Raw genomic sequence first — 15,868 nt, forward strand, 5'->3', positions numbered from 1 at the left:
ATTAAAAGTTACTGTAGAGGTTGCTTGTATTAAAAGTTTTGCTAAATTTGTAAAATATATGTTTTCTGTTCTCTTTTACAAGTTTACACCCACAGAACAAGACAAACCCTCTTGATTTAAAATGGGAGTTAAAAGTTTCAAGGAGCAGAAAGGAGGTGAAACCTAATACCAACTAAAGCATTAAAAGAGCAAATGAAGCTACGAACAGCCACTGTTTACATGCTCATTTTAATCAAATTAGTGCCAACACAAATATCCAAACTTGATACAGGCAAGTTCATTCCCATGGAGAGAAAAAAAAAAAAAAAATCTAAGATTTTGGGCCAATATGTAAACTTCACTGCTTAGACTCAACTTCTTGTGAATGTGCAGTGGCTGAGCTGAAGCACTAAGTTCATACAAAATAAAATCGGCCTTGCAAACAAAACGCACATCCAGTTCTCAAACACAGGTTTTTTGCAAGAAATCACTTCAAAATGAATAAATCAACTCCATACTGGGCCTGTTTGAGCCCTAACCCTTGACTTTCTGAGGGGGTTTAATGCTGAACAGGTCCCTCAGGTTCACCTCTGGGTCCACATGGTGTGGTATTTTGCGCTCGTTGAAGAGGCCGGACAGGTTAGCCTCCACTTTGGCCTTGCGGGTGATGCGCATGCGCAGAGCGAACAGCCTTTGTAGGTTGTCCTCCACCAGGGGGCGCTGGCTGCGGCCCTCCAACCGCTTCTGCCAGCTCTTACTGCTGCGCTTCTGACGCCGCTGCAACACAGCACTAATTAGCACCAAGTAATTCCACAGTAGTCAAGCCCCAGTTATTATTCAGTGAATGGCGAATCACATCCCACTGCCTTCAACACTAAAGCACCTTCATTAAAATAAAACAAATCAAGTTTCAGCTTTTATTGCAAACAGTTTAGTTTTAGCTCCACAGCTATGAGGCCAATGTAGCCAACAACCTCCACACCCTTAAAGATGGTTCAAGGGTTCTTTAGTAAAGAATGGTTCTATACAGTACCATAAACCTTTCGGATGGCTAAAGGGTTCTTCGCATCATGGATTTTTTTCTTCCAGATTGACGGCAAATGTGCTGTAGATGGTTCTGTATAGAACCTTTTGGGAAAGGGTTCTAAACAGCATGAAAAAAGGATTCTTCCATTATGATGTCTAGCTTGTCACAAGCTGTCACTGAATGTTCATGGTTCTAAATAGAACCACTTTTTTTACCAAAGAACCCTTGAGCACATCAATTACCATTTTTAAAGTATTTTAGTGAGATGGGTTTGAAAGTCAATCCAGATTTTACACCATTTTCCATCATCAACATTCCATATGAACTCACTCGTGTGGGTTCTCTGGTGGTTCTGGATGGTAAATAAAATGTCTGTTGTAGTCATGGCGACGCCCGATTCCCATCACCACTACTGTAAAGACTGTACCTCTATAGACGTGTCAGGCCATATAATCAAGTCTATTAAACAGACTAAATTCACTGTTTTACATAAACATGCTTTAGGATGTGCCTCGCCAAGCTGGCTTGTAACTCGCTCGCCTTTAGCATGCTGACGATTCTCCACCAGGGGGCACCATTAACACAGGCAGATGTTGGTGCTTTAGGAAGAGTGGTGTTTTGCATCAATGTTAACATTCATTTAATAATCTTCATAATCCGATTTCTACAGTTCTCAAATTCAAATGGTCGTTTAAACAGCACACCAAGGTCTAGAATTGAAATCTGATTAAGAGGCTGGATTTCTGCTCTAATCAGATTCCTCAGTGCTGTAAACTCTTACTCCAATTTCTTTGATTTCTTAGTCTGAGCATGTGCGAAAACCGACAGCGATACCAGAAATAAGTGAGCAGTGTCTCCGCAAGACGCAGCAAAACACTTGGCGTGATACTGAAACCAAATAGATTCTGAATGATTCTTCATCTTCTACATGACGCATGTTCATATTTTCAGGCAATGTGTTAAAAAAAAGCCAAGGTATGAGTAGTTATGATGGTCATGTCTTCTGTGAGTTTACTGGCTGGTTGTAAAGCAGAAATCTGATTACTGTCCGACTCCTGTAGACCTGGAGTTTCCCCGTTATCTGATTACTGTCTGACTCATGTAGACCTGGAGTTTCCCCGTTATCTGATTACTGTCTGACTCCTGTAGACCTGGAGTTTCCCCATTATCTGATTACTGTCTGACTCCTGTAGATCTGGAGTTTCCCCATTATCTGATTACTGTCTGACTCCTGTAGACCTGGAGTTTCCCCATTATCTGATTACTGTCTGACTCCTGTAGACCTGGAGTTTCCCCGTTATCTGATTACTGTCTGACTCATGTAGACCTGGAGTTTCCCCGTTATCTGATTACTGTCTGACTCCTGTAGACCTGGAGTTTCCCCATTATCCGATTACATGCGCTTGAGTAATTGGGGCAAAATCCAGGTCTACAGGAGTCAGACAGTAAACACTTGGCAAAAATCTTTGCTTACAAAACAGTGCAGCTTGCGCTCCCATTGCTCATTAGCTACATTACTCATTAAAACCATACAGTTAATGTCTTGGCTAGTCAACTACACACTGGGAATTCTGGGAAATGGAATTTAAATTTCACCATGCTGCTCCCTTAAACAAGGCCAGGTAAATAATCAGTCTTATTTACAGTCCTCAGGCTTAATTCTGAACAGAATGACCTTCAGAGCCAAAAATACCCCCTCATGCTTTCAGCCAGAGGGTCCCTGAGGGAAGCTTTCAGCGCCAGCGTCAAACTCCAGATGGTGAGAATACAGCGCAGACATTAATGTACCCAGCCCATCACAGCCGACATCTGCTGGAGCTTAAATATACCTTAAACACGGCGTAGATCACACTTACGCAGACCTTAGAGTTCAGCACCTGCTAGAGGCAACTATACACAACCTTTCTAAAAGGTATTCCTACAGGACGAAGACGTGTGACGTGCTTAGCCTTAAATCTAAAATGAAAACTTTGGGCAGAAACTCCAGACACCGGCATATTTTCAGGGTTCTTTGTAGAAGCTTTGCCTTCTGTACTCTGATAAAAATGAGTTTTGGGAAAGTGATTCTACACAGAACCAAGAACTATTTACAAGCTTAAATGGTTCTCTGTATGGCGAAATGGTTCTTCAGGCTGACTTAGAACGGGTTGGAAACGGATCCACATAGACCCTTCTCAAAAAGGCTCTGTACATCACCAAAAAGGGTTCTGCTATACACTGAAAGGCATCTACAAAGTGTGACATGCTTATAGCCTTAAATCAAAAACATTATGTTCCAATGTGGATTTGCAAGCAGCTGGAGCTCAAAGCTCAGAGGCCCAGTTAGATTACGGAGCACGGAATTAGTTCTGCACAGAACTTTGTCATCTTTTACAGTTAAATCAAAGTTTAATGTAAAAGTTAAACTGGCTTAAACAGCAACAATCGATCAAAAAAGATCTCAAACTTAATCAAACATCAAGCATGCAAGTTCTGTATTTAATGTATGTCGTGCTATTAACTTATTTAAAAGCCTAATCAGGGGCTGGAAATTCACATAAGCGAGATTCCCTATGAACATTAGGTGTGGTGCATTCTATGTAACAGTATTTACATTCATCAAGGTTTATTTCCTAAAAAGAATAAATGATGGAAATGCAGGTTAATTACCTTCAGTCTGCTGGCATCAGGGTCATGATGAAGCAGGTGACGGACCAAACTCTCCTGTTAGAAGAGAAGAAACAAATGTAATGTGTCATATTTGCTGTAAGAACATTAAACTTATAATACAAATTTCTAGACATTTGTTTAAAGCTGCACCTTGTATTTTTGTCTGCTGCGAGTCGCCTGTAAAGCCTGAAATCATTTAAAATCAGAGGCGTCGAGTTTCAAAACACCACGTCATACGTCTTTACATATAAACGTCACACGCAGACTCAAAGTCCGGCTCGACGTTTCGGCCTCAAATGATCTGAAAGTCATACTGATCGATAATTCACTCCGTCTAAACTCTGAAGGAGCATCTTCGGAGGAGGAGTTCTCAATTCTCATACAGCCAGAAGATTCATCCACTTGGGGAAGAAGCACAACCTTCAAAATGTTCTGCACGTTGTGTGCAGTTACATGTTTCCACCAGAGAGGGCGCCAAATCGCCAAACCCTACATAGTGCAGCTTTAATGTTTAGTGCAGTGATATTGATTCCACTGGTAAATAATTAGCCATCAATAAGTTGTGCTTAAGATTCTTACAGCTATCTGAACTTGGAACAGTGTCCGCCTTCAAGATTTCATCGTCCAAGATGCTTGCAGTGATGGCCCCCACCCCAAACCCAGTTTAAGACTGAAAATGCAGGTACAGATTTGTTCAAATTCAGTACCACTGGATTCAGAAGTCTAGGCAACCACAGCAAACGGTTTTAGATGAACAATCTTTATGCATCAGAACTGGCAGCGTTCCCGTTTGGGCTTGTTTTGTTGATTTTCTAATGGTAAATAAGTTAACACCACATTCTCTACATACATGTTAATTGACCTCCGTCTGCAAATTTTAGTGCACAGTTTCTACCCGTTTGCCGAGTTTAACATATTGGAAAAAACTGATCAAATAAATGAAATGAGTGGCACAGGCCACATCCCATGTCACCCAATGTTAAATTTGGCAAATATACACTAAACTGCTTGAGTAAAATGGGTTTAGTTTTCCTTTAGGAAATAAAAGCATGTCATTTGAGCGGCATGGATGGATGGATGGAAGTTTAAATAGACTAATTTACACCAAATGACAAAGCAAAATACACAAAAAAGGGCAAGAATTTCTCATTGAAGACATTTTCAATTAAAACAAGGCATTTCACAACATCACCTTCCATATTGTTACCAAACTACTTCAAAAACTTTTTTTTTTAAAGAAAATACGAAGTTCTATACGCAGTATTGTTCTTATTGAGTAACTACCAAGTCAAACACCCTCACAGGCCAACGTTGGGCAGCCTGGTTTAAAGAACCTCCACATTTATTCTACATAGAACCATGAACAACTATTTTCATGGTAAAACGGTTCTTGTAAATGGTTCCACACAGACTTTGAAAAGGGTTCAACATGCCACCAAAAATGGTTCTGCTATTGTACCGAGCTTGTATTCCAACAATAGCCAAACTGCTACATAGAACCTTTCAAGAAGAGCCTGTATGGAACCATTTACAACATTCCCCATCCATCTGAACCCTCTCACCATGCAGAGAACCATTTAAGCATGCAAATGGTTCTGTAACTTTAGGAACCCTCAAAGAACCACATTAAGAGTATGTACTTTATAGTTCTCTTCCCATGTTCCGCTCCTGTTGGTTCTATAGATATGTTGCCCTGAAAAAGATAAAGGACAGACTGACCCGCATGGCGAAGGCCTTGGTGCAGCCGGGGAAGGAGCAGGCGTGGCGGAGCAGCTTGAGGTGGACCTTGCGGATGTGGTGCTGCAGGTTGAAGGTGGTGGAGAAGTAGGCCTGGCAGCCTTCGCTTGGGCACAGCAGGACGGGCTTCTGCAGGGCGTGGGAACGTCGGTGCCGCCGCAGAGCGTCACGCTTACCGAACACCTTCTTACACAAGCCGCACGAGAAAGAAGCTGCAGACAAACGAAGAGTTGAGCCAAGACATGCTTCAAAAACCTAAAGTGTGATAACGTACCCTGCTGGGTGTAGATCTTCGGTGGATTTTGTATTTTTGGCTGAACCGTTATTTGAATAAGAATAACCCAGTGTGTAGTAATGGTGCTCCGTGTTGAAAAGGACTTCAGCCTCGTTTTAGCCATGCCAACATGCTTCAGCCCATGTGCTTGGATAACCGAGTCACGGTGTCAGAAACCAGTCAAGAATATTGGAGATACTGAACAGCGCATGGTTTGAGGGCAGTAGGTGGTGGTTTAGGTGTGCAGATTTAAGGGTGCACAATAAATGATGGGCCACAAGCTTCTATTACTTGTTAGTTGCATTAGTCTCGTAGCTCCAGTACCAACACAACTCGTAGATGTCTTGGCTGATGGAACACATTTGAGCCAAGGGAGCCATCCTTCGCTATACTTTACAGGGGAAGAGCCAATGTGGGCCATAAAGTTGTTTCATTAATCAATAGTTAAATGGAAACGTTTCCCCTCAGCCAATCGCCTTTCCTGAAAACAGTAGGTTAAGGAAGTCAGGCTGTACACATCTGATCTCCATACAGACCCAACAGTAGACATGCAGACATTGGCGGCAGCTAGTCCATGGAGTGAGTGTTCATGCTTGCATTAAGACTAACCTGTAGCCTTATATGTGCAAAACATGCATATATAAATCAAAGGCGCTCGTTATCACTTAATTATTTAGCTAATTAAATTTAATGTGAAATCTAAGAAGCTGCATGTCTTGTGTTTGCATCAGTAGCTCTTGCTGGACAGATAAGCTTGCAAAATGAGCAACTGTGAAATTAAAATTAAAAAATCCCAGATAGCGAGGGCACATCAGTCCGGTGGCGTGAGGTCAGCACCTTGCTGACTGTTTGCCACACCAGCCTTGCCAGCCTCTGCTAAAGGAATCAATAAGCTGTAGCAGGAGTCCAAGACATCTGCTGCTTGGAGTTTCCAGCATAAAGACAAACTTGTTTTTCCATGCAGACCGTTCTGGCCGACTAGCGAAGGTCAGACTAAGCTCTGGCCTTCTGTAAACACCGCTGCGCTGCACTCACCTGGGTGTTTGGCGGCATGTTTCTGGAGTTTCCCCCAGGTGTACTCAACCACCCGACAGTCAGCGTGAGGACAGTGGTAGCCTGGAGACCAAAACAAAGGATTAGTAAAAGAGCACAACGGTACACAATGAGAGCCTGATCCTGCTCATAACCCGAAAAGATGGGAACTCCAGTCTCAAACAGTTCACAGTGGTGGTGATGGGAACCAGACGTCCCCCTCTAAAAGCTCCTACAGAAAGTTCCTACATGAGCTGGTTCTGAATTCACTGCCTGATGACTGAGACGCTGTTTTATGAGAGTTTAGAGAACTTCAACTCCATTCATGGTGGAGGGAGACATGCAGGGCGCTGTGCGGCAAAATAGTCCCCAAAGAAAACTCATTATTCCAGAATTTCCACGGTTTTCCATCATCAGCATTCCATATAAGCTCAGAAGACTCGTGTAGGTTCTCCGGTGGTTCTGGAGGGTAAATAAAGTGTCTGTATCCGTGTTGTAGTCATGGCGATGCCTGGTTTCCATCACCACCACTGTAAAGACGTCACCAGACAAGTGATCATGACTTGCACAGAACTAGAATCGCTCTTTAAATCGCTCTGTTCGGTTCTCTAAAGAACCCCTTTAAAGACAGTTTTGGAGAACAATGCAAATCAAGAATTTTTAAAGTTTAAAAATCTCCCACATAACGTTTCCTTAAATCTTTATCATTTGTGCAGAACCCTTACGCTACACTTGATGGTTCTTTGGGGATTCTTTAAAGAAATTTGTTCTACACAGCAACAGGAACAAACACTTGTACGGTTAAATGGTTCTTTTCATGGTGAAATGGTTCTTCAGATTGATAATGTGCTGTGCCCATGCCGTATTTAAAAGGGTTCTGTACAGCACCAAAAAGGGTTTGTATTGTTACAACAGCATGCTTGTGACAATAGAAGAACCGTTCTGGGTGCTATATAGCACCCTTTTAAAAAGGTTCTATATAGAACCATTTTCTTTACGAAATACCCTTGAACCATCTTTAAGAGTAGCTAAAGTGGTTCTTCACGCTCAAATCTCTCAGTTCTTTAGGGTTCCAATATGGCATTGCTCAAAGAACCCTTTGCGGAACCCTTCTTTAAGGATGTACATTTTGACTGACTTTTCCAAACCAGAGATTGTCAAACGTTCAGTCCTGGTCCCTGCAGGTAGTTAAACGTCACCTGTGTGAGTTTTCTCGTGAGCTTTCCGAGCGACGTGCGTTCCGAAGGTCATTCCACATCCAGCCTTAGAGCACCTAAAGAGCAAGGGACATCATTCCAGAAGAAAAGCTCCTACAGGTCTTGTATTCCTCTTTGAATATGCAGCGAGGCTTAAGGTGGGTCATTCTACCGAAACGTCCACTTCCCTGTCTCTCCATAGGAGTCACTGGCGTCACCGATCGTCTCTGGTGTTCCACATAATGAAGGAAACACCAGAGACGTTTTTAATGATCGATGCATTTTACAGAACATCAAACCACACGCTGTCCATCAGGGAACGTCCACTAAAATATGGAATTTTATCCATTTGTGTTTCTATTTATTCACAGTGACCTCAGAATAAAGTCGGTCACACTGGTGACGTCAGCTAGAAGCTTCATATGAGATCATGAGCTGAATGAGAAGATCTCTGAGAACTGAGAGACTCAGTGGACTCACCATGAGCTTTTCTTCATAGGTCCTCAGAGAACAGGTCAAAGGAGGTCGAGTGACGTCATCGGTGTGACTTATTTCAAAATAAGAGTTTATTACACGGTAACACCAGTGACTCGACTCCTGGAGATTATTGCAGTTAAAATTGAAACGTTTTTGCTTCATGCTTCTGCCATGACTCTGGGACGAGCTCTTCTGTGGTGCTTGGAATTCAATATGATTTAAAACCAATGTTGCTAAATTGAGGCTCAAGAAGGTGGAGCTGTTAAACGGATTTGATAAATTAAATTGTAACCCCAGCACGTTTTTCCAGCGTAATATCTAAACGCTAGGGACACAAAAACGGACGTTTCTGTGGAATGACCCGCTGTTTTAAAGAGAAAGCTACTTACCTGAAGGGCGCCGAGACACCGTGACCAGCCAGGTGGAGCTTCAGCACCCGCCGCTTCCGGAACGTCATCTGACAGCCGGGGAAGGTGCACTACAACCCCGGGAAGAGCACAGCGTAAAAATCTGATCACCGCCTTTTGATATGTAGCACCAACGTAAGAGATAAGAGCACTTTATTGATCCCCGACAGGAGAAACGAGGCGTTACAGCAGAGTGGGGTGCGCAGCAGGAGGAGCCAAGCAGCTGCATGTGCATACGAGTAGAACGGAGGTCTATAGCATGACAGCGTAGCGTTCACTGTAGTGTTACTCCAAACGTTTATTATTGCCCAGTCAAATCAGGCTTCCAAGAACGTAGCACAGAGTCCATCCACTCCTGATTCTGCATCACTCTTAAAGATGGTTCTTTAGTAAATAACGCTTGCACACAGAACCAAGAACGCTCAAAGAACCAAAGACCATGGACGGTCTTTGAGAAAAAAATGTAAATTAGAAGTTTTAAAAAACCTCCTGTTACCTGAACATTAAAGCAGCCGTGTAAACAGCACCCTGTGATCCACAACACTAGAACCACCCATTTTGGTGCTATATAGAACCCTTTCCAAAAGAACCACGTAGCACATTCTCCATGAATCTGAAGAACAAGGTCACCATGCTCAAGCGGTTCTCTGCATGGTGAAATTGTTACACTGTTCTGTACAGAAACGTTTTGAAAAGGGTTCCGTGTAGCACCAAAAAGGGTTCTACTGTTACAGATCGCACCGTGCTGTTTACACAGCCACTTGACCGTTCGGATAACTGCAGAGATCAAAGTGATCGATTATGAAGTGCATCTAAACACGTCTCGTTCAGGATTTCGGTAAAGATGCGGTTCATTAGGCATTTTACGCGGGTTAACTGACGGAATGAGTCCTCGTTAATGCAGCTGCAGAGTCCAGCTGTGCTGTGGTGGAGGGTGGGGTCTAAAGGCCGAGGTCTAAATCTGGTATTTCTGACCGGCGCAACTCCAGACGAAATGTTTTAGTTCTGCAGAAATTCAAAAAAGCGCTAAAAATTTCACAGCCATCAATTTTAAAGTAACCTGGTTAATGTTAAATCGAGTCTACTGAACCTTTTAGCCTGACGGTAGAGAGAGAGAGAGAGAGACAGAGACAGAGACAGACAGAGAGACAGACAGAGAGACAGAGACACAGAGACACAGAGACAGAGACAGAGAGAGAGACAGAGAGAGAGAGAGAGAGAGAGAGAGAGAGAGAGAGAGAGAGAGAGAGACAGAGAGAGAGAGAGAGAGAGACAGAGACAGAGACAGAGACAGAGACAGAGACAGAGAGAGAGACAGAGAGAGAGAGAGAGAGAGAGAGAGAGAGAGAGAGAGAGAGAGAGAGAGTTTATTTCATTATCATTCTTTTAAAGTTTGTTTTAATCATGTGAATCATTTCTCCTTTAATTTCAAACTAATGAGTTATTTTTGTATCTCCTCTTCGGTAAAGCTGTGTGGAAAGTGCTACATAAACACGTCTTTTACATTTATTAGCTTGTGAAATTCAGTTAGCCCAAAATTTTAAAGCGTCACTTTAAGGATTAAAAAGCGTCTTCACTGCAATCCTGTTCTCTGAGTAGCAATAACTCATTAGGAAACTGTCGTAAGAACAGCCGACGCGTTATAATCAACATTACATTAACCTCTTATTCCCCTGGGTGTTTCGCTTTGAATTTGTGACCAAATCGTAAGGAAAGTTATTCAGTAACTGCATGAAATGAGTAAAATTACAAAAAAAATTAATTTTATAAAATCTCCTCAAATGAACAGAACGTGTGTTTTATGATCTACACACATCACTACACGCTCACAATTTACTGCTGAGAGCCAAAAATCTGTGCCGCTCTTTGTGTTATTCTCTAAAAGTGATGTTTCCAGAGCAGATCACTGAAGAGACGCCGTCTGTTTATAGTTTAGAGCCCAGATTTGGGGAAAAACGGGTCGACTTTCAGTAGAAAAACAAAGTTCAGCTTCTTTTATTATAAGGGTTTAAAATGACGTCACCGTCTATTAGACTGGAGAGAAGAGCTACAGCCTCACACGACGCCCAGCTTCTGAATGGAGCTTATGGAACATGAACGTTATGAAGAACACGACCGAGTGCGGTTTGGGACCACCGGTGGTCTCGAGGAGTTAACGAGGTTAACATTCCATCCATTTTGAGACGTGTTGACATGTCCAAAGTGATTGAGCTGAAATGTCCTCACTGCACTGGCAGATAATTCTAGCCATAAAAATGGAAGCAAAGCGATCTGCTAGAACAGCGAGAACGTCTAGAACAAGAGGCAGAACATTCATAACGTTCTTATGTTATGAATGCAGTGGCTAAAGAGATCTACTGTCCACAGTAAAGATTCCTTCACCCACCACGACAGCATCTCAGCAGACCTACCCGATTAGACCCCAGTTAACGTGGATCAGGCGTGTTAGACAGGGGAACGGTCAGAGTCAGGACAGTGAATGTAACTGCTGTCTCCAAGTCCTACAGCGCCCCCCTGTGTCCAAACCTTAAAGTACTGGTCCTTGTCTCCGTGTGCGTAGTGGACGTGTCTCTTCAGTTTGTCTTTACTGTAGAAGCTCTTGCCACAGCTCGCCACACCGCACCTGTTCGAGAGAGATGCTCAGTGAGGGGGACATACAGTTTAAATGATGGTTTTCAAAGGACTAGACCACCAAAAACTCAAATCTGCAGTTTCTGCCGTTAGCACAAGCGTAGTCGGCCACCCCAGACACGGTGGGTGTTTGTAGTTTGCATCTTTGGTCTTAAACTGGAGGAAACATTCCTTTGTTCATAGATCAAGGGTTGAAGCTTTTCCTAAAATCCTGGGCAGTCGTGGGCTGGAGGTCAGGGAACCGGCCCTGTGACCAGAAGGTCGCCGGTTCGATCCCCAGAGCAGACAGTCCATGACTGAGGTGTCCTTGATCAAGACGCCTAACCCCCAACTGCTCCCCAGGTGCCGTGGATAGGGCTGCCCACTGCCCCCTAGTGTGTATGTGGTGTTTCACTGCACGGATGGGTTAAATGCGGAGGTGAAATTTCCCCACTGTGGGATTAATAAATGTGGGACTTCAACTAAGAAATACTGCAAAGATCAGACGGATTCTGTCTTTCCAGGACTGAGAATTTATGCATTTGCATCATCTCATTTGGACTACTGCTCTGCCTTGGTCAAGGAGCTTTGTCAAGACCTCATTTGGTCCAAAACGCAGCTGCTCTGCTCTTAATGTGAAGCTAGATGTGTGGAGCACATCAGCCCAGCGGCAGCCTCTCCTCACTGCCTGTCGGTAAAATTCAGGACCGATTTTAAAGTGCTGGTTCTTACTTATCAGGCTCTACATGGTGAGGCACCTGAACACATTCATGAACTGTCAGGTTCTCATACAAGAACCAGGTCACAGTTCCTCCAATAAAGGGCCTCTTGTTCCTAGAACGCAGTGGTGGACAGTAACTGAGTATCTGAGTAACTGTAATGAGTTTCTGTACTTTAGTATTTTTGGTGTATCTGTACTGAAGTTTCTCCATTCTGGACTTTCTCCTTCCACTCCACTACATTTCAGAGTCTAATATCCGACTTTTTCCTCCTACATTTTGAGAAATCTGTCGTTCCTTTTGGTTTCTGTGTGTATAAAAACGCAACATGTCAAAACGAAAGAAGCGCAAAGCCAGAGCACCAATCAGGGCCCAGCGGTCACTTTGTTTAGAGCTGGTTTTGACCTGTTGGTCATACCGACCCAGTGCAGCACGCGGTTCAACGTCAGCGCAGCAGCGTAAAACTTTGGGAGAGTCTGTTCAACATAAATGATGAACTAACCTAACTTTGTGTAAATAGAGCTCAATATAGAAATATGTCCACATATGCAGTCGAGACTGACGCGGCTTTTTTCTGAATTTCTACAAACACCATTTCATTTTATAGTAAATGAGTTTGGGCTGGTTTATGTTTATGAACAGACGCCTACAGATCAACATAGTAAAGGAGCTCATCTGTGATCCTGAGTTTAAAGCCAGTTTTTATTCAACTTAAACTTGGAACTAAGTTGTAAATAAATCTGAAACTGAAACTTTGCTTGTGTGTAAAAAGTGATTTCAGAGCCACTCGGTTCTCCCTGATGGAAACTGTTTACCTTCAGTGTTTTGTGCTTCTGATCATTTTAATAGACGTCAGCGTCACTAATTAATGACGTTCTATTAAAAGACTGGTTTACCAAGAGAGACGCTGGAGGACTTTCACCTGAAATGAGTTCATGAAGCCAGTCTGGTTATAAAAATGATAACAGGACATCAGAGCCAGAATTCCTCTTTTAGTACTTTTACTTTATACTTAAGTACATTTGAAGGGAAATACTTTAGTACTTTTACTCAAGTGGAGGTCTAAAGGGAGGAACTTCTACTTTTACTGGAGGAATATTTTACCTTAGGTGTATACAAAATGGAGGAAAAAGTCGGATATTAGACTCTGAAATGTAGTGGAGTGAAAGGAAAAAGTCGCCCAGAACGGAGAAACTTCAGTACAGATACACCAAAAATACTAAAGTACAGAAACTAATTACAGTTACTCAGTTACTCAGTTTCCACCACTTCTCAATAGTCACCCAAAATCTTCTCAAAACACCTCCAGCTCTTGCTCATGTTCACGGCTCACAATCAACTTGAATATGGTTCTCCAAGGGTTCTCTAGGAAAGAAAGGTTCTGTATAAAGCTGTTAACACGGATCCATTTGGGTGCTTAAATGGTTCTCTTCAGGGCGAAATTGTTCTTCAGAATGACAATCTGTTTTATATTGTTCTACATTAGAACCAACAAGGGTTCTGCTACTGTAACCATGTCGAGCTCATAATGCCATTTCCTTTGAAGAACCACCTTTAAGAGCGTCCTAAATGACATCTACACGGCGTTCGAGAGAAGCTTCAGGGATTTATTTTCAGAGAAGATCTGGGTGACTGAGTTCTAGTGTTTGTCGGCAGTGCTGACAAAATCTGGACACTAATCAGGTCCTGGCTGACCGGCCGCATCCGGGATGAGGGGAAAACTACACATCGGATTTCACACAGAACCGCTTCTTTAATGTCCTTTCATCTTTACCTGATCTTTTTCTCGCCGTGTTGGTGTGCATGTCTGTTCAGGTGGGCTTTGCGCGAGAAGCTCCGCCCACAGCCCTCCACTGGGCACTTGAGGGGTCGCTGGGGGGCAGAAAAAACAGCAGGTGGGGACGGCAGGCACACAGACCATTTAGAACAAGATCAGACATCAAGAACCTTAGAGATGAATCTCATTTGCTTTGGCAGAGCAGAAAAAGCACTATAGCTTCTTAAAGGGAAACTCCACCCATTTTTTAAAATTTATTCATAACTGAACGGTTGACACGTAAACGAAGCGGTTCTGAGCGGTTTGGGGCGAAACGCTCTGTTCTAGATAAACTTAGCAGTCAGAGCCGTTCACAGTGGTGGTGATGGGAACCAGACGTCTCCCTCTAAAAGCTCCTCACAGAAAGTTCCTACATGAACTGGTTCTGAATTCACTGCCTGATGACGGAGACGCTGTTTTGAGAGTTTAGAGAAGATTTAAAGTCTAAACATTTCATCTTAAACTGTCCATTTAATATTTGAAAATGGCTTGATTAATTAATTAAGTGACCCTTAATCGTCCCACAATGGGGAAATTTCACCTCCGCATTTAAACCCATCCATTGCAGTGAAACACCACATACACACTAGTGAGCACACACACACTAGGGGGCAGTGAGTACACTTGCCCGGAGCGGTGGGCAGCCCAATCCACAGCACCCGGGGAGCAGTTGGCTGGTTCCCTAGCCTCCAGCCCACATTAGAGAAATGGGTCCCAGTGAAGATGAAAAACATTTCTGCCAATTTTCACATCATTGTAAAAGCAAAAAGTCCTTTAATTAGCTAGAATCAAAAAAGGGGGAATTCCACCAATTTTCCAAAATCCCTGAATATTCAAGCCTTGTTCATGAAAGGACTCAAATACATCTCAAGCCAAATTGATCACAAAACTCTCAAAACAGCGTCTCAGTCATCAGGCAGTGAATTCAGAACCAGTTCATGTAGGAACTTTCTGTAGGAGCTTTTAGAGGGACGTCTGGTTCCTATCACCACCACTGAACAGCTCTGACTCCAAGTTTATCTAGAACAGAGCGTTTCACACCAAACCGCTCTGATCAGCTCTGTTTACGTCTTAAGCATCTTAATAATGTAGGTTTTTGTTTACAAACCGGTGGCGTTTCCCCTTAAAGCACATGTAGGTCATTCAGTTAGATATGAACATGGTGTGGAACTGCAATATGTTTGTGTATGTTATTCGGTCGACGGCCAGCCTTCAAGATAACGCCATTTATGTCACACTAAACATGTTTACACCCGCAGTTTCCCTGGAAAATATCATTTTGAATAGTTTTAAATTCATAACTCCGCGTAATGGAGCACCTGCACTTCCTACCTTTAACCACCAGGTGTCGCCAAGGTGCGCTGCTTCGACTGACGAAGACGCGAAGCTAATTTTGCCCCAGCGCCGGTTCATTAAAGCACTCAATAAGATGGTTCTTCAAGGGTTCTTCAAGGGTTCTTCAGTTAACACGATGGCTCTACATAGACCCACGAACAACCTTCCTGCTTAAATGGTTCTCTGCCAGATTAATGGAGAACGTGTATAGAGCTTTTTTTTTTAAGTGGGCACCAAAAAGGGTTCTGCCATCTTAAACAAGCTGGGCATATCAGCAGAACCCTTCTTCACCATGCCTAGAACCATTTAAGCGTGCAAACGGTTCATAGTTCTGAATAGAACCAGTCTCTTGGCCAAAGAACCCTTAAAGAACCAGCTAGCATTGTGGACTTCAGGTCATTGTGCTGGGCTGTTCCAGGGTAGGGTGGGGCTGGACTCACCTGGCCCGTGTGGACGCTCTCGTGCTCGTCTAGACGCCACTTGCGCGTGAACGTGGCCCCGCAGTCCGCGTGCATGCAGTTAAAGAGCTGCATGCGCGGAGCTGTGTCCACTTTCTCTCTGCGCTGCTGCATCTCGCGAGGAACCCTCTGAGGAACCGCTGCAGGTGGCT

General features: G+C 43.3%; 1 protein-coding gene across 1 annotated transcript; it reads right to left on the minus strand.

Annotated features, from left to right (window-relative positions):
- Window positions 1-209: 209 nt before the first annotated feature.
- On the minus strand, window positions 210-15,868 carry si:dkey-208k4.2 (uncharacterized protein LOC570186 homolog). The gene is made up of 9 exons (XM_017722759.2): window positions 15,699-15,868; window positions 13,882-13,979; window positions 11,305-11,401; window positions 8,761-8,849; window positions 7,898-7,971; window positions 6,702-6,782; window positions 5,375-5,604; window positions 3,656-3,709; window positions 210-756 (listed from the first exon to the last, which is right to left on the minus strand). Exons 1-9 carry the CDS (start codon window positions 15,828-15,830, stop codon window positions 514-516), a joined length of 1,098 nt encoding a protein of 365 aa, XP_017578248.2. The 5' UTR covers window positions 15,831-15,868; the 3' UTR covers window positions 210-513.

This window comes from Pygocentrus nattereri, chromosome 27, assembly GCF_015220715.1.
Source record: "Pygocentrus nattereri isolate fPygNat1 chromosome 27, fPygNat1.pri, whole genome shotgun sequence".
Lineage (NCBI taxonomy): Eukaryota > Metazoa > Chordata > Actinopteri > Characiformes > Serrasalmidae > Pygocentrus > Pygocentrus nattereri.

Excerpts from the sequence above, each read along its gene's own strand:
- si:dkey-208k4.2 (XM_017722759.2), bottom strand. The coding sequence starts at position 15,830 with ATGCAGCAGCGCAGAGAGAAAGTGGACACAGCTCCGCGCATGCAGCTC. Across the intron at positions 5,605-6,701 it reads ACATGCCGCCAAACACCCAG|CTTCTTTCTCGTGCGGCTTG; the intron begins GTGAGTGCAGCG and ends GTTTGTCTGCAG. Across the intron at positions 3,710-5,374 it reads CCAAGGCCTTCGCCATGCGG|GAGAGTTTGGTCCGTCACCT; the intron begins GTCAGTCTGTCC and ends CTCTTCTAACAG.